The sequence below is a fragment of the Geotrypetes seraphini genome, chromosome 6 (genome assembly GCF_902459505.1).
Source record: "Geotrypetes seraphini chromosome 6, aGeoSer1.1, whole genome shotgun sequence".
NCBI lineage: Eukaryota > Metazoa > Chordata > Amphibia > Gymnophiona > Dermophiidae > Geotrypetes > Geotrypetes seraphini.
This window is the reverse complement of record NC_047089.1, coordinates 33,335,512-33,362,547: the sequence shown is the minus strand read 5'-3', so window position 1 is coordinate 33,362,547 and position 27,036 is coordinate 33,335,512. Positions and strand designations below refer to the sequence as shown.

General features: G+C 44.6%; 1 protein-coding gene across 9 annotated transcripts in view; it reads right to left on the bottom strand.

Annotated features, from left to right (window-relative positions):
* The window catches only part of CEP126 (centrosomal protein 126), a 109,216-nt gene extending 86,175 nt beyond the window's left edge, over nt 1-23,041 (bottom strand). For 8 of the 9 annotated variants that reach the window (XR_004539977.1, XR_004539978.1, XM_033950414.1 and 5 more), the window contains exons 1-3: nt 22,694-23,041; nt 14,378-14,497; nt 12,711-12,853 (exon numbers count right to left, since the gene is read on the bottom strand). Coding sequence is in view for 6 of the 9 variants with exons in the window: in XM_033950414.1 (XP_033806305.1) it covers nt 12,711-12,853; nt 14,378-14,497; nt 22,694-22,722 (292 nt within the window). In the remaining 3 variants the exon portion in view is untranslated. Of the gene's footprint in view, nt 1-12,710; nt 12,854-14,377; nt 14,498-22,693 lie in introns of those variants that run through there. The other variant, XM_033950419.1, reaches the window with a different exon arrangement.
* Between the last annotated feature and the right edge of the window lie 3,995 nt (nt 23,042-27,036).

The following is a 27,036-nucleotide window of genomic DNA, read 5'->3' as shown; positions in this document are numbered from 1 at the left end:
CACTTTGGATTTAAGAGGCAGGATTTTTGGAAGAAATTGTTCCAGGAAAGTGATGGGATCATTTTTTTCCACTCCTTCAGGCATCCCTATAATTCTTAAATTATTTCTTTTTTCCCTATTCAAACAATCTTCCAAGTCTCTCTTCATTATTTCCATTTCTTTCCAAGCTTTTTTATTTTGCATGACTTCAGTATGTACCTCTTCCGATTTTTCTTCTAAGTGAGTTATTTTGTTATCTATTAGGTCCACTCTTTTTGTAAGCATGGCTACATCGTCAATTGCCTTTTGAAGTTGTTTTTTGATTTCTAAAATTATATCTTTGATCTGTCTTATTTCCACCATCATGTCTGTTTCTCCTTCTGAAGGCAGCGGAACCTTTGAAGGTGTCCCTGGTTCAGGCTTTGATCTTTTATTACTGCTTGTTCCTGATCCTCCGGCTCCTGTATCGTTTTTATTTTGTTTGCCCGATGCCATGTATATCCATCTTGATATGGTAGCCTTGGATGCTGGTGTGCTGCGTCTAGCTTGACTGGTGAGCACAAACAGATGGTCAGATAGAACTCATTAGTAACCTCTAGATAAAGTAGGAGGACTCTCCTCACATCCAGCTTTCTCAGAGTCTGTTCTTTTTTCTTTGACCGTCTGAACCAGAATGCTGGTAATCTTACTTCTTGATTGACATGGAAAACTGACAAAGTCTTAAGCAAAAAGGACAGGACTGTGCTTAAGGAAACACCACCTCTGTGATCTTGAGGAAGGGCTCCCTGCATGACAGTGCCTGTAGCTCCGAGACCCATCTCACTGATATAATGGTCAGGAGGAAAACGGTCTTGATAAGATCCATCAAGGACGCCTCCTGAAGAGGATCATAAGGAGCCTGACTGTGCATGACCACATTAAGGTTCCATGATGGAAACAGATGTTTTACCAGTAGTCTGAGCCTTAATTCCCCTTGCAGGAATCTGGTTATGTTGGGATGAGAAGCCGAAAGAGCTTTGCATTCTCAGGCTCTGAAGCATGGACCTTGAGCGACACCACTGCGAGGCCTTTGTCAAGACCTTCTTGGAGGAAAGCCAGCACCATTGAGGTTGGAGCACTAACGACTCCACCTTTCATTCATGCACCACTGCTGAAATGTCTCTCATACCTTACCTTTGAGTATCTTTTGTGCTCTAATGCTGCGTGCTCAAAATTCATGCTGTAAAACAATAGTGATCCAGATCTTCTATGACCACTGGGCCCTGAGAAAGAAGATCGAGATGTACCTGTAGTCTGAGACCTTTATCCCTCTGCAAATGTACCAAGTCCGCATGTCATGGACAATCTGGTGCCATGAGCACCATTCTTCCTGGGTGGCTTGCTATTCTGTGGAGTATTCACCCTATCATGGGCCATGGCAGAAACATGTACAAGAGCTTGTTCTTTGGCCACAACTGAACTAGAGCATCCAACTCTGCACTTTCAGATCTTTGACTGATGAACTGGTCTGCTTTCTTGATGCTCGCCATAGCCATCAGGACAAAAGTTGGGCAGCACCAGTAACAAACAATGGCTTGAAATGCTTTTGCAGATAACGTCTATTCTCCTGGGTTTAACGTCTGCCTGCGGAGGTAAGCAACCTGGAGATTGTCCACTCCTGCTACTTGCGCTGTGGAAATCGCTTGAAGATGGCGCTCTGCCCATCAGAACAAACAGGTTTCCAGACCCAGCTGGGCACTTTTGATGCCTCCTTGGCGATTGACATATGTCACCACTGTAGCATTGTCCAAGAAGACTCAGACCGCATGTCCCTCAAGATTCTTCTCCAGCTTCTGTAACGCTAATTGAATGGCCTGAAGCTCCAACCTGTTGATGGACCACTTTCTCTGGGAGGCCAACCACCACCCCTAGACTGGGTGCCCATTGCAATGACCTCCCCATTCGAACAGGCTAGCATACATTGTCAGAATAACCCACACACTTATATGGAGGGGCATGCCTCTTAATATTGAATGTGGACAGAACCACAAAGGCATACTTTTGTGGGATTCCAGAGTTCACGGGAGTGTCATCTGAAAAGAGTCCAAATGCAGAGACCACTAAGACACAGCGTACTCTGAAGGGGGCGCATGTGAGCCTTCATCCAAGGAATCACTTCTATAGGAGCTGCCATGGAGCCTAGCACTTGAAGGTAGTGCCAAGCTGATGGGCTAGCCAGGGCATCATCTCTATAATGAGAGCAAATCTGTCTTCATGACTCTGGAAGATAAACACGACTTTCTGCTCTGTTGAATAGAACTCCAGGGATTGGGACCGAACTAGTTGGCTCTTGCAAAAATTCACTATCCAACCCAGGTTCTGCAAGATCTGGACTGCTTGATCCACTTCTTGTTCTCCTTACAAGAATGACAAGGCTCTGATCAGTCAGTTGTCCAAGTATGGATACACTTGTAATCCTGCCCTGCAAGAGATGTGCAGCAACCACCATCATCACCTTGGTGAACGTGCGAGATGCTGTTGCTAGAACAAAGGGGAGCCCTGAGAACTAGAAATGTTTCTCCAAGACATGGAATCTCAGAAACTTCCTTTGCTCTGGAAATATGGGAATATGCAGGTAGGCTTCTATCAAGTCTAGGAAAGCCAGAAATTCCCCCAGTGCTACTGCTGTGATGATGACTGACTGCACTATTTTAATGCAAAAGCATGGCATTTTCAGAGCTGCGTTAATGTGAGTGAGATCCAGTATGGGTCTCCAATCTTCTGAGCCTTTCTTGGGCATTATAAAGTATATGGAGTATGTGTTCAAGCTTGATTCTTCGGGTGACACAAGCTCTAAGGCCTGAATTTCTACCAGTCTCTGCATTGTTGCTAAGACTTTGCTTGCCTTCTCTAGTCACTCCGCCAGGAAGTCCACAAAATCTGTCTGTTAAGGGATAGGTGGACAAGCTTATAACCTCCCTGAATGATCTCTAGAACCCAACAGTCTGATGAGATCTGCACCCAGGCCTCCCACTTACTCTGAAAGCCTTCCTCCTATCCTCAAGGAAAAGACTGCAGTCCTGGTATCATTACGTTGCACTGGATGCTGGAACAGGATGAAAACTGGAAGCTTGGTTTCACCTCAGTCCTGTAAATCTATTATCTTGAACCCTGATAGGAAGCACCACATCTCAGAGATCCTGGGTATTGACAAAAATGACTGGAAACACAAAAATTAGACCACCCAGAACCTCTAGAGGCTACCAGTTTGCTGTCATGTAAAAATCTCAACTGATGATCTACCATGCTGGCCATAATATTGTCCAGTCCCTTTCTGAACATCTGTTCTTTGAAGAGAAGTCTGCTGAGAGTAGCCTTAGAGGTGGAATCTCCTGCCCATTGCCTGATCCAGAGTATTCTGTGGGCTGAGATTGAATAAGCTGAGACTTTGCTCATGACCTTGATGATGTCGTAGAGAGCATTGGACACATAATCCACCCCTGCTAGCATAAGCTGGGGTAAATGCTTGTCCTCTGCCAGGGTAACTCATGCATCTTGGTAGGACAAGCATGTGACACAAAAGAAACTGCTGCAGCTGCTTTAATCCCTATGGCCAAAGCTTCAAACTGCATTTCGGGACCATATCCACTCTGCGATCCTGAATATTATTTAATATTATGCCCCCCCTCACTTGGCAGGGACATGCACTTGGACACCTGGACCACCAAGAAATCCACCAAGACCACCAAGAAATTAGGCTGAGTGAACATCTACCGACACTCCTGAGTCATACACAGAATTGTTTTGGCTACCATTAAAGAGCCCTCAGAAGCATCCCAGTGCTTCGTGAATAAAACACTCATATCAGAATGCCAAGGAAATGCCATAGACTGAACTCTTACTCCGCTCAGGATAGAATACTATGTGGATGAAGACTGCTGGGGGGTCTAACTGCAATTCTCACAAAGAGTCAGAAATGAACTCTAACAGCCCTGCAGGCTTGAACAGCCAGCGTACTGTGGGGGTTTTCTTCTTGGACAAGGGCTACCACCGTCTCTAACGTGCTTGCCCCCATTTGTGATCCTGTATCTCCCAGCAGGGAATACACGCTCCATGAGAGCATGGCCATACACTCTGACCCCTCATTTTCAGAGAACCTGCTAAAAAGGTTCACAGGATCCTGGCCAGCCTCTGTAATTGGGACAGATGTGCCCTAGGAAAACCCCCCCCCCCAGGGTGCGGTCCCTGACTCACTGCCAGACCTCACTTGAGGATCTTGGCTAAGCTCTTTATATCAAATTCACAAATTTAGGAGAAAAGGCTGTACTAGGCAGTGTTGCGACCTCTTTAGGTAGCTCTACCTTATGTCTCTTGGGGTCCGCGGCTTCCATGCTCCTATGCTTAGTTAAGCCGCTGATCTAGGGCTCTGGAAAAGATTTTCTCCCAGCAGACAGTTTCCTCAGCCCTAGACACCTGAGGGGAGGCTAAGTCCAAAGCTCCTGCCCCCCTTCGTGCGCTGCACGGCATGTGGCACAAGGGTGCTTTTTTGGCATCCATTCTGCACATATTTCCAAGAATTAAGGGTAAAAGAGCCTGAGAACTCCATTCCTGCCAGTTTAGGCAAAACGAGGAGTTTTGAAGGGTTTGGAGAACTTTGAAAAAAAATTTCAGGAAATCCACGATGGCCACTGCAACAATATTTTGGCACAAAAAATGGCTCAAAAATGCCTTAACTAAACTTAAACTCTGAAAACAGGATTTTAGAGGTGGGGGATCCTAGAGGAAGTGGCAGAAACTTTAAAAGCAACTTTTTCAGAACCCCCCACCTCCCAATTTTGTCTGTAGGCTGTAAGAGCCTTACTCACTGTGACATGTACTCTGAAGGTGCCTCAGCTCTAAAAATAGCTTGATCTGGGAGAACAATGCCTCAATTAGCCAGTCCTCCAACGCCCAGATCTTCGGGCTGCCAATGGGGATTATCAATCAGACTGAAGTCAGACTGATAATCCCTACTGAACCATGCATGTGAAAGGGGGGGGAGGAGGCAAAATTGCAGCTGGCATCTTGAAGATCCCTGCTGAGCCCACTGAAGGTGCCTAACAGCCTGCACTCAAGCCCCTGAAATTAAGTAGTTTGCTTCATCTCCATGCAGGCAGAAGCTCTGGTATACTGACATTTGAAAACACCGCAAAAAACACTGAAAATAATATAAAAATATACAGAGCAAATCAGAAAGACACCTTCCAGCTCATGTGCAGATGGAAAAACTGAAGGGGGCAGCACATCCCTCTGGAGAAGGAGGAGGAATTGAAAACCTGGAGTGGATTCCTTCTGCAAAGCTTGCGAGCATGATATACCTATTGCACTAGAAAATACCCTTATTTTTTGTTAATAGTCCTCATTTCTGGACCTTGTAGAGCTACAAACTCCTCTGATTTTCAAGGTAACCAAAATGTGTAAATTAAGAACATATGAGAGAACAAAAAGCCAAACTCAGTAATACCAAGGTCCATATCACCCAGTGCCATGTTTCTGTCAGTGGCCAGTCTGGGTCATAAGTACTCAACTGACTCCAAAAATTTACATGCTAATAGCTTTTAGGGACTTTTCTTCCAGGAACTTGACCAAATTATTTTGAACACTGTTACATCAGTTGCCTTGGTCATATCCTTTGGCAAAAGGCCCCATAACTGGGTACTGCATGAAAAATCTTTCTGCAATTTGTTTTCAGACTGATGTTTGTTAGTTTCATGAAGCTTCCTCTTGCTTCAGAGTTGTTCAAAACTCATTCTATCCCATTTGTGATTTCATAAACATCATATTCCCCATTAGTCACCTCTTTTCTAAGATGAACAGCCCTAATATCTTCAGTATAAGGGAGGTGTTCCATCCCCTTTATTACTTTTGTTGCCCTTCTCCGAACCTTTAGTTCTTCCGTATCCTTTTTCAAATGGGAAGACAAGAACTGCACACAATACTTGAAGTGTAATTACTCTATTGACTTATACAGAAGCAAAATTATACTCTTTTTTGATACTCCAATCTTTTCAAACAATCCCTAACATTATAAAGTCAAATCTCGGTTTGCGAGTAACCCGGTTTGCGAGTGTTTTGCAAGACGAGCAAAACATTCTCGCAAAACTTGTCTCGCAAACCGAGTGTTGACTCGATTTGCGAGCACCCACCAAGAGAACCGGCATCGCTACCCCCCCCCCTGCTCGCAAAGGCCCCCCCCCACGCGAGGGAGAAATAGAAGGGCTTGAGCATGCGCAGATGCATGCTCAAAGCCGGCAGAGGCAGGAAGAAGATCTTCAAGCGGCATTGGCACATTCTGTGGGCTGCGTGCCGGTGCCAGACGGGGGGTGAGTTAAAGTTGGTCGAGGGGGGTGCCGATTCGAGCGGGGGGGGGCGCCTTTGCGAGCGGGGGGGGAGCGATGCCGGTTCTCGTGCCGGTGCCAGACAGGGGGTGAGTTCAAGTTGGTCAGGCTAGGGGTGCCGGTTCGTGCGGGGGATGGGAGGGAGCAGCGCCACTGGCCTCGAGGGGGGGGGAACGTATCAAAGCGAGTTTCCATTATTTCCTATGGGGAAACTCGCTTTAATATATGAGTATTTTGGTTTACGAGCATGCTTCTGGAACGAATTATGCTCGTAAACCAAGGTTCCACTGTATTTGCTTTTTTTAACAACTGAAGTTCTGGCGGCTCCACTAGCAGACCTTTTTAATGCTTCTCTAGAGTCGGGAGTGGTACCGTTGGACTGGAGAAGGGCAGATGAAGTCCCTCTCCACAAAAGTGGAAGTAAGAAGAAGCAGAGAACTACAGGCCAGTAAGTCTGACTTCTGTGGTAAGTAAATTAATGGAAACACTTTTAAAACAGTGAATAGTGACGTTTCTGGAATCCAGTGGATTACAGGACTCAAAGCAACATGGATTCACTACAGGCAGGTCTTGTCAGACAAATCTGATCAGTTTCTTTGACTGGGTGACCAGAAGATTTAGATTTTAGAAAAGCCTTTGACAATGTTTCACAGAGCCATCTAATAAATAAACGGAGTGTCAGACTAGGTCAGGATCTGGTTGAGTTGAAGGCAACAGAGGGTTGTGATCCATGGAGTTCACTAAGGAAAGGGATGTTACCAGTGGTGTGCCTCAAAGATTGGCTCTTGGGCCTGTTCTTTTTAACATTTTCGTAAGTGATATTGCTGAAGGGCTGTCAGGTAATATTTGCCTCTTTGTAAATGATACCAAAATCTGCACTAGAGCAGACACCGTTGATGGTGTAAATAACATGAGGAAGGACCCAGCAAAGCTTGAAAAATGGTCTGAAATTTGGCAGCTAAGATTTAATGCTAAGGAATGCAAGGTTATGCATTTGGGCTGCAAAAACCTGAGGGAATGCTCAGAGGAGCCGACTTTTGAACAAACTTTGCCACCGGAGAGCCTGCCTTCCTTCCAATACTCCCTGCATCGAGAGAGGAGCGTGGGAGCCTAACATAACATTTAACATAACATAACATTTAACACAGGAAGGACCTACAACAACCAGCAGACATGAAGCTTTTATTGATCCTATTGATCTATCTATTAAGCAATAACGTTAGGGACGTTATCTCACTCTATCCAAAACCTTACTCCATTCACTACCCTGACACACCCATTAGGCTGCTAACTAACCAACAGGAAGAAAGAATAAATCATATTAAAATAATCACAAGCAACAGTAGACCTCACCGCACCCTCAAAAAAAGGACAAGGGAAATAAAACCCATCAAAATCACTACACACACCTCAACCATCACTACTACCTCTATTCCCTGCGCCTACCTCAACACCAGATCAGTAAGGAACAAAGCTTTCTTAATCAAAGATTGGATCATCAGCAAGAAGCTAGCCTGCCTCTTTCTAACAGAAACATGGCTACTGTCAGAAGAGGATCCAATACTTAACGACCTAATACCAGATAACTACAAAATTCACATGTTAAATCGTGAAGACAGAAGAGGGGGAGGACTGGCTGTCATCCTTAAGGAAGAACTTGAACTTAAATTAACAGACTCCAAGATAACCAACCAATTAGAAACACTAGCATGCAAAATTAGTAACAAGGATCTAGAAGAGTACCTCTCCTGCATTCTATTTTACGTCCCGCCAAAAAGCTGGTCAAAGGCCAGAGAGGACTTCTACGAATTCATCTTACATAACTCAATTACCCCATCTTATAATATTATAGCAGGAGACATAAACCTACACTTAGAGAACAAGGACAATCCCGACACAAAAGATTTTAAAAACTTCCTATCCTCACTCAACTACAATCTCCCTTCATCCACACAAACTCATGAGAAAGGCCATCAGTTAGACTTGGTATCTATGTCCTCAAAAGAAATCCTAAATCCCACTATTTCTATATCCGATGGCTTCTGGTACCACGACATCTGGTCCGATCACTTCACCTACTACTTTAACTTAATCTGGAATCAACCAAAAGAAAAAACTCACCCAAAGATAAAAATAAAAGAACATCTCACAAGGGGCCACATCAACCCAGAGGAATACTGGGCACACTACGAATCGCGCGAGGAGATAAATGAAGGGGATGAGTTCTGGGAACAGTGGACAAAAACAAGCACATCCATCTTAGACAAAATAGCCCCTAAACGAAACAGAACAAAACGCTCAAATAAATATAATAAATGGTTCGACTCAGAACTATTAAAAATGAAACAATCAGTAAGACGACTAGAAAGAATCTGGAATAAAACGGGAGAAATACCAGACCGGAACAACTGGAGATCCAACATAAAGGACTACAAACAACTGATAAAAGAAAAACGAAAAACATTCTACTCGTCCAAAATACACACATCCAACACGAGTTCAAAAGGAATCAACACTAAAGAACTGTTTAACCTGGTCACAAATTTATTTGATACCACACGCCACAATCAATCCATGCACGACACAAAACTCTCATCAGCAGACGATCTAGCACAACACTTTGACTCAAAAATTGTGAACCTAAGGAACATGTGCCCAACAAACAACACACATGCACATCAAATAGCCAACACACATGAAAATGAAATACCAGTGGATATGTTTTGGAACTCATTTCAAGATCTAGAATGGAATAACTTCATAAAACTCTATAACAAATATACTAAATCACAATGCATTCTAGATCCCTGTCCCCCCAACATTATGAAAGCAGCTCCTTTAGACTTTAAACTAACACTATGGAGCTGTATGACCAATAAGTTCAAAAGCGGAAAATTCCTAACGAATAACGGTCACATTATAATCACCCCAATTCCAAAAAATCGCAAACATTCCCTAACATCAGTAACCAACTACAGACCGGTAGCGTCCATTCCATTCTTTGTAAAAATAATGGAAGGTTTAGTACATACCCAATTGATGGACTACCTTGATCAGTTTTCTCTACTACACGAAACCCAGTCCGGCTTCAGACCTCTGTTTAGCACTGAGACGGTGATAGCAGCGATCCTAGAACACTTACGCAACCTATTCACCAAGGGCCATAACGCCTTAATCATGCAATTTGACATGAGCTCGGCCTTCGACTTGGTGGACCACAAAAAATTACTACAATGTTTAGACGCAATCGGCATTGGAGGTGAGGTACTTGACTGGTTCCGAGGATTCCTTACGGCCCGCACCTATCAGGTACGCTTCAACGGCAACCTCTCTAAAACATGGAGAAACCCATCAGGCGTTCCACAGGGGTCCCCATTATCCCCTCTACTCTTCAACGTCTATATATCATCACTAGGCATGCAGCAAGCCCAGCGAGGTATAAAAGTATTCAGTTACGCGGATGACTTTACAATCATTATCCCGTTTATTACGTCACCCTCCGAAATCACCCCCACAGCAACAGAAGCGCTAAACCTGATGGAACAATGGACCACAGAATTCAAACTCAAGCTCAATTCAGATAAAACTAAGTTCTTTATAGCCTCGCCACACCCACATATCACGACTAAATCACTACGCATTAACAAACTCAACTACCCTATTCAACCAACAATGAAGGTTCTGGGGGTAATACTGGACCAAGGTCTAACTATGAAAGACCATGTAGACTCCCTAGTCAGAAAAGGATTTTTTACTCTCTGGAAACTTAGGTCCATTAGAGCATACTTCGACACCTCAGCATTCAGAATTCTGGTACAATCCCTAATACTAAGCCACCTTGATTATTGCAACATTACCCATCTGGCAATCTCTAGGAAGCAAATGCAGAGACTACAACTTATACAAAATGCAGCAGTCAGGTTGATCTTCGGATTGAAGAAGTCCGATCACATAACCCCTTCCTACCGACTCCTGCACTGGCTGCCAATGGAGGCTCGCACGAAGTTCAAGCTAGGATGTCTCTGTTTTAAGGTATTATCAGGTCTAGCCCCTAAATATATAATAGACCTCTTCTCATTCCCAACTAACAGACATGAGAGAAGCACACACCTGAAATTCGTTTCCCCACCGGCTAGAGGATGCAGATATAAGAGACATCATCAACAACTTCTATCGTACCAAGCAGCCTTATGGGGCAAAGACCTAGGAAAACTAATCACACACTCAAACAACTATAGCGAATTTAGGAAACACCTAAAAACATACCTGTTCTTGAATTACATAGGTAACGAATAAGGTCAATAGCCCCCTTCGTAATTCCACCCACATCTGATCTTGCAAACTGTTAACCTCTAATCTCTAAACTATGAATGTTCCAATCAATTTATGAAACTTTTCTAACTCATTGTAAATAGCACGGAACTTCCCGTTCCGGCAGTATATAAACTGTTGTTATTATTAATGTTGTTAATATCAGATGTTCACTGTTATACTCTGTAATTCGCTGTCTGTACAGTTTCACCTCATTGTAAACCGCCTAGAAGTCGCAAGATTATTGGCGGTATATAAGAATAAAGTTATTATTATTATTATTTAGGGGGTGAAGAACTTTTGTGCATGAAAGAGAAATGGGACTTCGGTGTGATAGTATGTGATGATCTTAAGGTGGCCAAACAGGTTGAAAAGATGATGACAAAAACTAGAAGGATGCTAGGTGCATAGGAAGAGGTATGGCCAGTAGGAAAAAGGAAATATTGATGCCTCTGTATAAGACTCTGGCGAGACCACATTTAGAATATTCTGTACAGTTCTGTAGACTGCACCTTCAAAAAAGATTATAAACAGGATGAAGTGAGTCCAGAGGAAGTCTAATAAAATGGTCGGTGGTTTTTGTCATAAGGCATATGGGGACAGACTTAAAGTTTCAAGTTCAAGTTTATTAGGATTTTATATACCGCCTATCAAGGTTGTCTAAGCGGTTTTTACAATCAGGTACTCAAGCATTTTCCCTCTCTGTCCCGGTGGGCTCACAATCTATCTAACGTACCTGGGGCTATGGAGGGATCTCAATATGATCTCAATATGAAAACTTTGGAGGAAAGGCAGGAGAGGGGAGTTAAGATAGAGATGTTTAAATATCTACATGTCATTAATGTGCATGAGGCAAGTCTCTTTCATTTGAAAGTAAGCTCCAGAATGAGAGGGCATACTTTTTTACAGAAAGGGTGGTAGATGCGTAGAATAGTCTCCCAGTAGAGGAAGTGGAGATAAAGACTGTCTGAATTCAAGAAAGCATGGGACAGGCACTAGGGATCTCTTAGAGAGAGGAGGAGATAGCGGATGCTGTGGATGGGAAGACTGGTTAGGCCATTTGGCCTTTATCTGCCATTATGTTTCTTTGGACTTTAGGAAAGCTGATTGTGGTTGTTATTTTACAGGGGAGATATATCAAGTCATCCATCGTGAGAATGCTTTCTTCAAAGTGGGAGATACAAGGAGAGAACACCAAGCTGCCTACCTTTAAGGCATCTGTATAAAAAAATAGACATGATTCTGGACGTCGCACCTACTGGTGATTGACATGTGGTAGACACCCGTTTTGCCGGTGCCTACTGCGACAGGCACTGTTTCCAGAATCAGGCCCCTTGAGCCCAATGCCTCTGATGTCTCAACGTCTATGGATCAGACTTAAAAGAGCTAAAGAGTTTCTTATGATGCTCTTTAAAAGTCTAGATTTCTCTTTATCATCTGTAGGCAAAAATGACATTGAGTGAGTTCAGAATCAAGTCTAAGGCACTGCAAGCATCAGTTATGAGTATTTGCACCATGTATGGTGTCACACTACTTCTTAAAGCTGCTGGGGGCTTTTTTTGGGGGGAGAGGGGATATACTACCTAAAAATACATCTTCTACAAAATCAAATGACTGTTTTGAAAAATAAGCCTGGACAGGTCACCTAGTTCCCAGATGAAGGCAGAGGGCAGACACAAACACTTTAAACCCTAATTAGGGATGTTAAAGAGAAAGACAAAGTATAGATCTACATGTGACCAATGCTTGGAAGTTACAATCAAATCACAAAATGTGGAAAGAGGAAAGTGGATACATCTTACTGACTCTGTGGAATAATAAAGACAAAGGATCTCCTGTGTGATGGCACAGAGCATGTACAGAAGGACCTCACAAAAGTTTCCAGAACTTTTCTAGCTGGAAGTGCCTTTTTCCTTCTTGGGCTCCTTTGGATAACCTCTGTCTGCTATACTTCTTATTCTCAGAAAAATATACATTGCTTTCTCATACATATAGGATTATTCAGGCATATGTTTCAACTACTGTATTTGAAAATCTGAGATTGCTTTATCAGGATTTACTAACTTCTTCTACGCTGAGAAGGGGGAAGATGAGCACGCTGGAACTTTTCTGTGGCTTCTTGCAATCTTTGTCGCCTTTGCTGAAGTACTTCTTCCCTGAATCTATGTTCTTTTTCTTCTTCTTCTTTGCGTTTCTCTTCAATTGCTCTATTTTGAAGTAACACAGATTTTACAACACAGAATATATAGGACAGATAGCAATAAGGGCTTGACACAACGATTTTACTCTTCTGCAAAGTACTGCAGTGCACTTCCTTGCACAAATATACTGTACAACCTTATCTGTCAGCCGAACATATACCGTATATACTCGAATATAAGCCAATCCAAATATAAGTCGAGACTCCCATTTTCCTCCCAAAAGGAGGGAAAAAAAAATGGTTGATTCGAATATAAGACGGGGGCTTAATATTTAAGTGCCATGCCCTGCCAGGATCTGCACCCAGTGTCCCCTCCCTCATTCCCTCCCCTACCAGGTTCTGCACTCAGCCCCCCCCCCGCCAAGTTCTCTGCACCTAGCCCCCTTCCTTCCCTGCCCTGCACTCAGTCCCATTCTCTACCAGGCTGTGACCAAGCCCCCTTCTCTGCCAGGTTCTGAACACTGGCCCCCCTCCCTGCCAGGCTCTATACCCTGTCCCACCTTCCTTCCCTGTCCCCTCTTCCCACTAAAAAGAGCCATACTCCCCTCTGCCCTCCAACCCAGCCAGCACATTAATCCTTCCCCTTAACTAAAACTACCTAGTGGTAGGCCAGGACAGGAGGAATCCCTCCCATCTCCTGCCCCGGCCGACACTAACAATTACCACCCTCCCTCCTTCCATCCCTCTCATATCTTTTCCCTGGTGGTCCAGCGTGTATCCTGCGCTGAAATCCTCCTGCAGATTGTAAAGGTAGTAGCCAGCGGCGCACTTGGGCTGGCATCGAGAAGTGAGCTTTTTGTGCTCCCAGCCAGCCCTGCACTGCTCCTTGATAGGCTGCCGCCTGTTTTTGCGGAATTCGCAGTTCTCGCGGCTCTTGCGGCAGCCTATCAAGGAGCAGTGCAGGGCCAGCCGGGAGCACAAAAAGCTCGCTCCTGCATGCCGGCCCAGGTGCACCACTGGCTACTACCTTCACAATCTGCAGGAGGATTTCAGCACGGGATATACGCTAGACCACCAGGGAAAAGGTAGGCAAGGGAGGGAAGGAGGGAGGGTGGTAATTGTTAGTGTCGGCCGGGGCAGGAGACGGGCAGGATCCCTCCTGTCCCGGCCTAAGGCAGGCCTGCAAGAAGTCTGGGAGGGTTTCATGTGGTCACTGGGGGATGACCCGAATATAGGACGAGACCCCCCATTTTTGGACCATTTTTTGGCCCCCCCAAATCTCATCCTATATTCGAGTATATACGATAATTGGACACCATCTTTCTTATTTCTTCATATGAATGAATATAAAATACTTTTATTTCTTTGTGAGCTCTGTTGATGAATCACTTAAATTTTGTTCTGATATCTGAGTACTTGTATATATAGTCTTTATCTAATGTTACCAACAACATTAACAAACCTACAGGTTTCTCCCAGTTGGAGGTCTTCCCACTTACTCCAAAAGATCAAGATAAATAATATGATATTGGTAACCTGGAAACCCATGTGAAGGCTACAAAACAAAATACTCAGATAGAAAATGACTTACTTTCTTCTTCGATTTGTCTCTGCGGAAAGTTTGTGTGCCCGAATCCGACATGCTTTTTGACTCTCTAGCAAAAGCTGACGCTCTTCAGCTAGCTCTATTTCAAACAGAGTATTTACATTTCTGGTACAATATATGTTAAGGACAAAGGAAAGCAAGCTCTTTTATGAGTTAAAGAATGTTAAATTGTTTTCTGTTCTGTGGCCCTATCATACCAGCTATCGAAAGCTTAGGTTCTTACCTTAATAGTCTTGTTTCTGTTTATATACACAGGAGTCAGCACTTTAGCTGTTGATTCCCACTAACCACTTTAAGATCTGAACTCCTCCCCTTCTACAGTGGGGAACAGCTCCCTCTTTAGTTGGTATCAAAGCAATCAAACTCCACTGAAACAGAAAAAAAGAGAAGGATGTGCATGGGGGAGCATTCCCAACAATGAACATATTCTGTTCTGTTCTAAAATGTATATAATAGAACAAAGATCAATATACAGTTAACGATGCAACATTGAACAACAAATAACACCCATGAGTAGCTAGGACTCAACCTGCTAAGTGCAACTAATAGGGGCTAGAGACTCAAACCTCCCCCCCCCCACCAAAGGGAAAAGGAAGTCCCATGTTCCTGTAGTGATATTTCAGCTGAATCTTAGATATTGTAAAAGAGGGCCTGAGATTGACACTGGCAATGTCCGAGGCAGAAATCAAGCAAATCAAAAGTCCGTGCAGAATGGGCAGTACGGTCTCCTATGTATATTAACAGAACAAGATTATCGAGGTAAGAACCTAATCTTTTATTCTGTTACATAAACACAGGAGTCCGTACTTTAGCTGATGTACCAAAGCAGTGTCAGATGTCTAGGGAGTGACAGTTGACCCGAAAATGGCATCCTCTTGAGCAACCACATCCACTCTGTGGAATTTCATATAAGTGTGAAGAGTAGCCCAAGTAGCTGCTCTACAGATCTCATCAGGCAAGACAGCCCAGGACTCTGCCCAGGAAGCCGCTACACCTCTTATCAGATGCGCTGCGATAGAGACTGTTTCCCGCAGGCAATGTAGAAAGAAGAAATTTCCATGCGAATCCATCTGGCAATTGAGGCCTTGGAGACTGGCTTGCATCATCTCCAGTGGCTATACAAAAAAGATGATCAGAAAGTCTGGACTCATTATAATAATAATAATAATTTTATTTTTTTATACCGCTATAACCAAAAGTTCTAGGCGGTTTATTCTAAAACGAGCTGGACAATCAGCAAAATACAATAATACAGTAAAAAAATACAAATATTTGTAAAATAGAATTTCAATAATAAAACTCACTAAGTAATAAATTTATTGAACAAAGTGGACTTAATTTACAATCGAAAAATCTGGCAACCCTAATCTCAGCAAGGCAGCACATTACACTCGACTCTGGTCTGGATCTCCAGAGTTACCAGTATAATCTTTATCAAATAACGTACACGGCCAAGTCTGCAAGGTCACAAGACGAACTTGGCCTATCTGTTGTATTTCACAGATATATGGTTGAATTGGACCTCGCTACTTCCCTCAGGCCTCCTTAACCTAGCTGGGCCCTGTCATCAAACCTGCAGATAAAGGAGATGCTGTAGTGATCATAAGGCCCACAAAAATACATACAAAAAGGGCACAGATAGCTCTCAAAAATACATCTCATAGAAAACTGACATGAAGCCAAATAGGATTACCGTATACAAAACAAATTTTTAAGTTTTATCAAGACATTTTCTATTTAAAAATCTTTATTCATTTTTTCACCTTACAACAAGTGTATCAAGAAATTACATTTGAACTTAAAAACATCACTTGATATTCTATTACAATCAACTTAAATTAATGAAATTATAACCCCCCCCAAGTCATTTTCATACAAGTAAAGTTACATCTAAGAAAGTAATACCAAACCATACTTTTGTGAGCTTGCTCTGTATGCCATCCAAGATCCCCTAAATCTGGAAACCCTGGCAGAATAATCATATCTGGTACTGGCACATTTGCACAGAAGATATATCTGGACCTCTAGTGGGAATTCTTAAACCCCTAGTACATATGACAAACAGCTTTATACAAGACACCACCAAAGCAAGCAGCTACCGCCTGACACTCTCCTAGTCACAATGGATGTAGAATCACTACACAGCAACATTTCCTATGTAAATGGCATAGCTGCACGTGACAAATTCCTAAAAGCATTAACCTGGACCACCTATATATATACTTGAAACTATTACTAAATTAATCAAAATTCATCCTAACTCACAACTTCCACTTCAATAATAATTCTACTGGCCACCAAGAAAGCACCACAGTAAACCAACTCTTCATGGCAGACGGAGACATTTTTGAATATACCAAACTTACCCCCCCCCCCCTTTTATATAACCATAGTGCGGTTTTTAGCGCTGACTGTAGTGGTAAGAGCTCTGACACTCATAGAATTCCTGATTGTCGGAGCTGTTACCGCCGTGGACGGTACTAAAAACAGCGCTACAGTTTTGTTAAAAAAAGGGGGGGGGGAGTAAATCCTTTAAATATTACACATTTTTATGATTTCGACTGAAGGAAAAGAGACTCAAATAATTTTATTATTCCTTCAATGCATTCCATCCAACAGATTCAAAAATCGACTATCGGTACTCCAAACAAGTTAACTTTCTAGACACCACAGTTTCTATCAATAATGTCTACATCCAAAAGGGAACAACTAACAGATGCAGCTTCTCCACATTTCCAGCTTTCATCCTTCACATATAAAAAAGTCTATTATACACAGCCAAGGTTTGTTTCTGATCCAAGACAGAAACAAACATCTCACAGTCTCTTGATTGAGTCCTTCAGACAGAACAGGTACAAAGAGAAGAAAACCATGGGGAGACATAAGGCTCCTTTTACAAAGGTAGGTTAGGGCCTTAACGCGCGGAATAGCGCATGTTAAACTGCCATGCGTGCTAGCCGCTACCGCCTCCTTTTGAGAAGGCGGTAGATTTTCGGCTAGCGTGCGCTAATCTGGTGCGTGCGTAAAAAACGCTAGCATACTGTTGTAAAAGAAGCCCATAATCTAGGACTAGAAAAATCATAAAAAAAAAATCTACAGCTACTCTTGGAGGATGAATTACTAAAAGATATTTCCAGGTCCACCAGTGCTGGCCGTCCAACAACCACCAAATATGAAGCAAAAATGAATGAAAAGCAAATGTCCAACAGAAGCTCAAAAAGAGAAGGGTAGTAGTCCTTGCTATATAGCAAACTGCATATTCTGCCTGCACATATCACAAGGAATCCCATTTATACCCTCCCTCAAATACTGTATATATTTTAATGTAGAAAATGTGGTGATGTGTTGGAGAAATGGAACAGATGCTAAAGAGGAGAATCAACTCCCACACACACTACGAGTATATCAGAAACGCAAATATTAAAATTATCCTTCCCCTCCTCAAAAGGTATCTCCCTCGTCGGTAAACTCGGGTCCTCCCTCCACTTCAGAATCGCTCAGCTCTGGAATAGTCTCCCTTCCCCTCTCCGCAACTTGAGCCCCCTTCTACCATTCCGTAAGCTTCTGAAGACTTGGCTCTTCTCCAAAACGTAACCCGTCCCCTCCCTAGTATTATCACACCTAACCTCTCTCTTACTTACTTCTATAAATCCACTGGAGTTCCGTTACTTCCCTAACCATGTAAACCGTGTCGAGCTCCACCTGTGGAGATGATGCGGTATATAAACCCAAGATTTAGTTTAGTTTAGTTTAGTTTAGAAACCACAAAGCAATTAAAGGCGACACCTTAGGAGAGCCGACGGCTTTAGGAGTGATGTAGAAAGTTGTATAGTTTCCCCATTATCTTGACAAAGAAAGCGAAACGCGTTGGTTAAGGGGATTTACATCGACGGCTGAAAAGCTAAGTTATTAAATGAAATGTGAAATTTATGAAATTTACCTATGAAATTAATTTATGGAAGTATCTAATGAAGTTATGATAAGTTTTGATATAAAAAAAAATAGCATAATATGAAGATAAAAAGTGTGCCCTCGGGAAGAATGAGGAAGTAAGCCCTAGTGAGCTACACTGCTCAGAGAGTGGTCTGATATCCCACTGGCACTTATATGAGATATTTTTGTCTAACATTGGACTGATGCCTATGAATTTTTGAGACCTCTATGGATGAACATTTCTCAGAACCTGGACACTGCATATATGGCCTCATGGTCAGATTACTAAGAGGTAACTTCAAAGTTCTTATGTTCCTGGACTATTTTAAAGTTAGAATAATGAAATATTTGGACTCTCTCCAGACTTAGCAAGAATCTGAGTTTCTTATCACATTACAAACTATAAACTGATACTGTTTTGTCACCTTCTGTTTACCCTTACATCTCCCTCTGTTTCTCCCTGTCACTCGTTCTCTCAACTGTACCTTTCTCTCGAGACTGTCATTTGAATGCTTTTCATTTTTCACTATATTCATTTTGATACAGTCATCTTTTCCTCATATCTAACCTGAATAAGAGAGCTCGTCAAAATATGTATTATATTAGTCCAATCAAAAATATTATCGCTTTCTCCCCCTTTTACAAACGCGCAGAAGCACTGGCTAGCATGCCGAATGCTCTGCACTGCTCCAACGCTCATAAGAACTCTATGACCGTTGGAACAGCATAAAGCATTCTGCGCATCGGCTGGTGCTAAAAACCTCTTCCGTGTTTTTGTAAAAAAATGGGGGGGTTATTTTCTTTTTATTTGTTTTACTTTATTTTATTTCTATTTGTTCTCTTTATGAGGGAACTAACAAGGTGAAAACACTACTCTGTTCTTTTTAGAATTATACTTTCTTTTTATCACACACCCCTGATGCAGGCTGATGCCAAAACATGGCCACACTGGATTTTTTGTTTTGTTTTTAATGTATTTTTTAATAAAGTGACATTTATCTGTCTTAGGTGCTTGCTTTGGTGTTTTAGCAAGTAATCGTCCTTTTTTTGTTGATGATACCTAGGGAGTAGCTTTATAAAGGGATGCCTATTTTTAGGTACATAAGAACATAAAAATTGCCACTGCTGGGTCAGACCAGTGGTCCATCGTACCCAACAGTCCGCTCACGCTACGGCCCTTAGATCAAAGACCAGTGCCCTGAGTCTAGCCTTACTTGCATACGCTCTGGTTCAGCAGGAACTTGTCTAACTTTGTCTTGAATCCCTGGAGGGTATTTTCCCCTATAACAGCCTCCGGAAGAGCGTTCCAGTTTTCCATCACTCTCTGGGTGAACAAGAACTTACTTATGTTTGTACGGAATCTATCCCCTTTTAACTTTAGAGAGTGCCCTCTCGTTCTCTCTACCTTGGAGAGGGTGAACAACCTGTCTTTATCTGCTAAGTCTATTCCCTTCATTATCTTGAATGTTTCGATCATGTCCCCTCTCAGTCTCCTCTTTTCAAGGGAGAAGTGGCCCAGTTTCTCTATGGCAGTTAGGCTGTATGGCAACTACTGCAGTCCCTTAACCATTTTAGTCGTTCTTCTCTGGACCCTCTCGAGTAGTACCATGTCCTTCCTCATGTACGGTGACCAGTGCTGGACGCAGTATTCCAGGTGGGGGCATACCATGGCCCGGTACAGCGGCATGATCTGTTTGTGATCCCCTTCTTAATCATTCTTAGCATTCTGTTCGCCCTTTTCGCTGCCGCCACACATTGCTCAGACGGCTTCATTGACTTGTCGACCAGTACTACCAAGTCTCTTGCCTATTTTCCTTCATAGAATATGCTACAATATACAGTGCTACCTTGGTTTGCGAGCATAATTCATTCCAGAAACATGCTCGCAATCCAAAGCACTTGTATATCAAAATGAGTTTCCCCATAGGAAGAAATGGAAACTGGGATGATTCGTTCCACATCCCCAAAACAGGCCTATGTTGCACTCAACTTCAGTGACTTAATACATCTTTCCTCCCCCTCCCCCCAATATCCCTTCTTCTTTCTGTCTTCTTGTGGTCCAACACTTTTCCCAATGTTTCGGCATTTCTTCCTCTTCTCCCCTCCCCTCTCCAACTAAATCCAGCATTTGTACTCCCCTCTCTTTCCATCCCCACAGACCATCTTTCTTTTTTCTTATTCCCCCATCCATCATCTTTCTCTCTTTGCTTTCCCCATCCCTTCCTTTTTCTTTCTCTCCACCGTGGTTTGCCTTTGAGACTGCCTTAACAGTCGCAGTCAGACGAATTGGCTCCTGCAGGCATCGCAGCATTTCCTTGGCCAAGCTCCACCCCATTTTGATTCCACTTCCTGTTTCCAGTGGAGCTGGGTGCGGCATGGGCAAGGTGGTGGTGCCGGCATGGGTTGGTGCTTGTTGTTTGCCGGTGTCCACTGGAGGTAAGGGTTTGGGGGTGGGCCGCAGGGGGAGAGATTCTGGTTCCCTGAGTGGGGTGGTGGCAGCTCGGTTTGGGGAGTGACGCGCTCGTTTATCGAGTCAACACTCATATTGCGAGTTAAAAGTTTGCTTGAGTGTTTTGCTCGTCTTGCAAAGCACTCGCAAACCGCGTTACTTGCAAACCGAGGTTTGACTGTACTAGCTAACAGGTTAATTATGTGTCTGTATTTTAGGCATGAGCACTTACAAGAGCAAAAGAGCAGGTATAAATTCTTCAAGGGGTCCCAGCGCTGGCACCAGCAATAGAAAAGCTTTTTTTTCCAGTGATGCTGCCTTTCCCTGACTTCCCAGTCCCCTACTTGCCGCAGCAGTGATTGAGAGAAAAGGGAGGATTCTGATGGCAGGCAGAAGGCTGGCTGTCGCATTAATTTTGCTCTGCCAGACAGGGTTCCTTCTTCCTGCTGTATCCTGCCTCCTGTGACTTAACTCCCTATTTCTGCATAGGTGAGATGCAGCAGGAAGGACTCTTGGCCAGCAAAACAGAATTAATGCGATAACCCAGCACAGGAGAAAGAAACTGAGCCAGCCTTCTGCCTGCCACCAGAAGCCTCCCTTTACACCCAGGTAAGTAGGAAGGGACCTGGCACAGGAATAGAAGACTGAGCAGTAAGTCACTGCTTCACAACCAGGTAGTTCATTTACATTCAAACTATGAGGAGTGCAGGGAGCATTGGGCATCCTTAAGATTGTTTGCCCTAGGCCCAGCTTGGTCTCTTGGTGGCCCAGGATACTGGGCTAAATGGACCATCAGTGTGACTCAGTATGGCTAGTCTTATGTTCTTTTCTTTATGTTGTGTTAATGTTGTCTTTTTTAATATGTTTATGTTTACTGTAAATTGAAGAGAACATTATGGATTTGTTGAGGTATGCGTATCAAATAAATGGGGAAATGACATTCTCCTGCTTATGGAATACTAATCTTGACTCACCTATTCTTCATTTTTTCAGATCAGGGCAGTGGACAAAACCACTGTGCACAATTTTGGAAAATATAGGTGTGCCTTGGGCTTGAAAAGATTGGGAATCACACTGGTATCAATACCAAAATTATGCACAGTGGTTCCGTTCACTACCCTGATGTCCAGAATGACATGGGGACACATTTTCCCCATCACCCGCGAGTTCTTTTCCTGTCCCTGTCCCATTTCTGGAAGCTCCATCCTCATCTGCACAAGCCTCAAACACTTTGAAATCATAAGTGTTCGAGGCTTGTGCAGGTAAGGCAGAGCTTACAGGAATGGGGACAGGGACAGCGACAAAACTCGTGGGGACGGGGCAGGGAAATTGAGTTCCTACTGGGACAGATTTTTCCCCCGAGTCATTCTCTAGTACAGAGCAAAAGTAATCTACTGTAAATAAATAAATAACATTTTCTGAAATTATATGAAATGTTATTCTAACATTATACTTCTATACTAGCTCCCTCGAATAGAAGTGCTATAGTAGCAATTCACAACAATGCACTATAAACAAAATATGCCAGTGAAAGAATATAGCAATAAAATCCAAAGAAAACGGGTCTTCTCTCTACAGTAGCTACACTTTAGAAACTACCAACTGAAATACACAGGAGGGTGAATAATACTAATGTTCAACCTTTTACCCCGACACCAGTTTCATCACAAAACTTTAGGAATATAAACAGGAAATCAAACAAACCCTCCCCTCCCCTCACGAGTCAACTGACAAGCAAATTACAATGAAAGTGTCACCCTAGTGATGACAATTATTTGAGAGGCATGACAGCTGATCTTAGGAACTGGGTTTTCTCAAAGCTTATTAGGTGAAATTAAAACATCAGTAAGCGTGTACCATTAAAAAGCAAGAACTAGTTCAGCATTTACCCCCAAACAGCACTTCTGCTGAAAGGATACGAGTAGGAACTGGATCGCCGATTTTGCATGTTGCTGTGAGGTGAGGTGAGGTGAGTTGATGCGCAGCCTACCCGGTGCAGTCTTTCACAGGCTTGCTCGTGGCGGCCGCTGTCTTGGGACACAGTCTTCCCCGGCTAAAATCCCTCATCGGGACCAAGGGATGCCCAAGAGGAGGCACGAGAGCTCTGGCGGACACCTCAGGACACGCTCAATTGGGCGTATCCGCCCATTGCGCCGCAAGCCCCTTGTACGCTGTGTTGTGTGCTTATTTTTTCCCCCCTCCCCCCTCTCACAGGTGACTGGAGCAGGTGCGCGAATCGACGACACCATGCTGCGCAGCGCTCACTCGTCCCGCCATCTTGACAACCAGAGACGCAGCTTCCTTGGCAACGGAAACTAAGGGCAACGGGAGGGGGCGGGACTGAGCTTGGGGATGGGAGGGAGGCTGTCAAGTAGATAGGGGTGGGTGGGTGGGGCCTGAGGACGAGAAGCGGTCGCAGTAGGGGAGGACGGGCGACTGTCAGGGTAGGAGGGTCTGGGCCAGAAGACGAAAGAATCGGGAGCCGAAACGATAGAGGGGCGGGCCAGAGGATCGTCAGAGTAGGAGGGGGTGGGGCGAGAAGACGAAAAGCTGGAGCTCTGGAAGAGAAGCTGCACCAAAGGAATGAAGGGGCGGGTCAGAGAATGGGAAGCGTCAGAATAGGAGGGGCGGGACCAGAGAACGATGAGCTGTAGAAGAGAGTCCGAACTAGAGAATTGCGCGGGGACAGAAATCCCACCCATCCCCGCCAGGATCCTCTCCGTCACCACTCATCCCCACAAGGAATTACCTCCATCCTCGCCCGTCCCCTTAAAAAGCAGCAATTACTTCTGACAGGATCATCAATTCCACAGTTTCTTTTGTGTTTGCGCTGCTGTTTTCCTTGTGGAATCTCTTTGGTGGAACCCTTTTTTTGTTTTCTGTTCAGGAAATTAACTTATAAACCCCCTCTTTTACTAAGGCTGTCGTGTCCATACTAGTCTTTAAGCCCGTTACATTAACGGGTGCTAGAAAGCAGCCCCCTTTCCCTCTCCCCCTCCAGTTCCTCCTTAACTGTTTCTGTAGCCCCCCTTCTGTCTTCCCCCCCTAAGCAAAATGATCTGCCTCCCAGCACACCCCTCCCCCCGAAGCAGCCCCCTTTCTCTCTACCCCTCCAATTCCTCCCTGACAGTGTCTCCGTGGCCCCCCTTCTGTCTCCCCTCCCAAGCAAAGCTGTCTGCCTCACAGCACACCCCTCCCCCAAAGCAGACCCCTTTCCCTCTGCCTCTCCAGTTCCTCCCTGACTGTGTCTCCGTGGCCCCCCTTCTGTCTCCCCCCCCCCCAAGCAAAGCTGTCTGCCTCCAAGCACAGCCCTTCCCCAAAGCAGGCCCCTTTCCCTCTCCAGCTCCAGTTCCTCCCTGTCTCTCCGTGGCCCCCCTTCTGTCTCCCCCCCCCCAAGCAAAGCTGTGTGCCTCCAAGCACACCCCTCCCCCAAAGCAGGCCCCTTTCCCTCCCTCCCTCTTCCTCTTCCTTCTTCCCAGTTCCTCCCTGTCTCTTCGTGGCCCACCCGGTCTGGCCAGCTCCCCTAGTCCCTTGCCGCCGCCGCCACCCCCTTCCCTTCCCGCGGTCAACAAACCTCTTGGCTCCAGCAGCGGCCGCAGCACTGTAAACACGCTGCTTCGCGGCCTCTACTGCCCCAATTTGCTCTTCTGTGTCCCTGATGACGTCATCAGAGAAACGGAAGAGCAAATCAAGGCAGTAGAGGCCGCGAAGCAGCATGTTTACAGTGCTGCGACCGCTGCTGGAGCCAAGAGGTTTGTCGACCGTGGGAAGGGAAGGGGGTGGCGGCGGCGGCCAGACCGTGAGAAGAGAAAATCGGGTGGGAGGCTCAACGGGGATTGGGGGGGTGGGGCGAAGACGACGACAAAGACTGAGCCCTTGCTTTCTCCCTAGCTCCCAGTGCCCTACCGGTCTGTACACCACGATCTGGAGAGCAGGAAGTGCAACGGTTGCGGCTGGGAAGCAGTAAGGCTGGGGACTCGCGCATGCGCACGTCTGCAAAGCCACGGACATACATCTCACAGATCAGGGATTTCAGATCACGCAGATCTGAGTGCGCATGCGCGTCTAGCGTTTTATTATATTAGATGGACAAACCCTGCTTCCAAAGCCTTCCATCCCCATGGGAGTCCCGTTGGCTAGAGGGGGTCCCTGTGGGAGTCCCGTGGGTTAGGGGTGATTCCCACAGGACCCGCAGGATTCTCGTGATCCTCATTCCCTTGCAGACCTCTAGTCGGAACTGGACTCGAGGGGCGGGTCTGAGACTGAAAGGATGGGGCAAAAGTCTGAGCCGAAAGAATAGTGGTGCTTGGGCTTTTGCGACTATTATGAGGGGGTGGAAGATGGGGCGAATAAGGTTTTGTGTTAGTAGACAGTCTAAAATCTCAGGTTTTTCTCAGTGGTCTTTATTTCGGCATCAACTTCAGTGATGTCGGATGGCGGGCGTTAATCTGTTCACCACCTGTATCCAGTCTAAACAGCTGTCAGTCTTCAGTTCGTGGCTTTTAAAAAAAATATCCGGTTTGTCACCCTGCTTGATATTTGCAAAAGATCGACTGTTGTATAAGAGCCTATCTGCATTCTGGGTACTGTAGCTCCTGAGGAAGCCTTAGTGCGGCGGTCTTACTCCTAGGAGCCAACTTTTGAAAATGATTGGGGGATGCTCAACTCAACTCAACTCAACTCACAACAAACTTCCCTCACACAGCAAAGGAAATAAAAGACTGTGGAAAACAAAATACATCTAGTAGCCAATGGCAGTGATGACCAGCCTGTATCTAAATGTCAAGAGCAGGGGCAGGGAATGTGAAAAGATCAAAAGCTAAAGTCCATCTACTTTCTTCTTCCCCTCCCAGCATGTCAGTATCATACTCACCCGCTCCCTCCCTCCATTTAAGCTATTTATAGCATTTTTTTTCTCTAACCAGTCCCTCTTTTCCCTCAACCCATCTACACACTCTATTCCCCCCATTTTTTCCATAATTTCATCCTCCTGTACTTTTTAATTTTTCTCCAACCTGCATAGGCATAATTTGATGCTTTATATTTGAGGGCAGGGAATTTAGTTGCTCTTGGCAATTCTGCGTGCGCTAAGCGTGCACTAAAACCGCTATCACAGCTTAGTAAAAGGAGCCCTAAGTCTTTTGAAAATGAGAGCTTAACTTACTAGATTTGTAGTGGCTAAGTATTTTACTGCCATTAATGTATCCCTAATAATATCTTTCTCTGTGTTCTCTATTTTAAGGGCATTGGTCTGGCTAAAGTCTGCTCTATCGGCAAGCTTTGAACTAGTGTCGGAAGACCACCAAGCAGCATCATCAAATAAAAATGCTTGATTAATAATGTGAAAAATAGGGAAAGTAACGCTTCCTCCATCTTTTGGCATTTGCTGTGTTTTAAGAGATATCCTAAGGAGGCTTGTTCTTCCGTAAGAAAAGTAGTGAGAATCTCGTTAATTTGTTTAAAAAAGACTGGAGGAAATTGGTATGATAGCATTGTCATTATATACGTGATCTCTGGTGCCAACACCATTTTAATTGGATTTAACCCCACCAAGTTAAATACAGAGGGGGCTATTTTTAGTACAAGAATATTTTAAATCTTGCAATAATAAGGCAGAATTATAAGACACTAGTATTTTAGCCCGTTACATTAACGGGTGCTAGCTATCTGTCTTTCTTCCCCCTCACTTCCCTGTGCAGCTGCCACAGCAGCATTCCCTCCCCCTCCATGTCCCTGTGCAGCAGCATTTCCCCCCACCCTACTTCCCTGTACAGCAGCCACAACAGCAGCAGCATTCCCTCTCCCCACACCACTTCCCTGTGCAGCAGTAGCATTTCCTTTACCCCCCCCTTCACTTCCCGCGGTGCCGCCCCCCCACACACACAGTACCCTGTGCAGCAGCAGCATTTCCCAGCCTTCCCTGTGCAGCATCAGCATTTCCCCCACACATACACTTGCCTGTGAAGCAGCAGTATTTCCCAGCATTCCCTGTGCAGCATCAGCATTTTCTGCCGCCCCCTTCCCAGCCACCACGTTGAAATTAATAGAAAAGCGCTGCACCGCACTACCGCTGGCTTCAGCATCTTCTATCCACTGCGGCCAACCCTAGTGGAAACAGGAAGTAGTCAGAGAGGGCGGGCCACAGTGGACAAAAGACGGCGAGGCCAGCATTAGCGCGGTGCAGCGCTTTTCTCTTAATTTAAAGGCGGGTGAGCCAGCCAGAAGGAGGAGGCGTTGGCGGTGAGTGAGGGCGGGAGGGGGG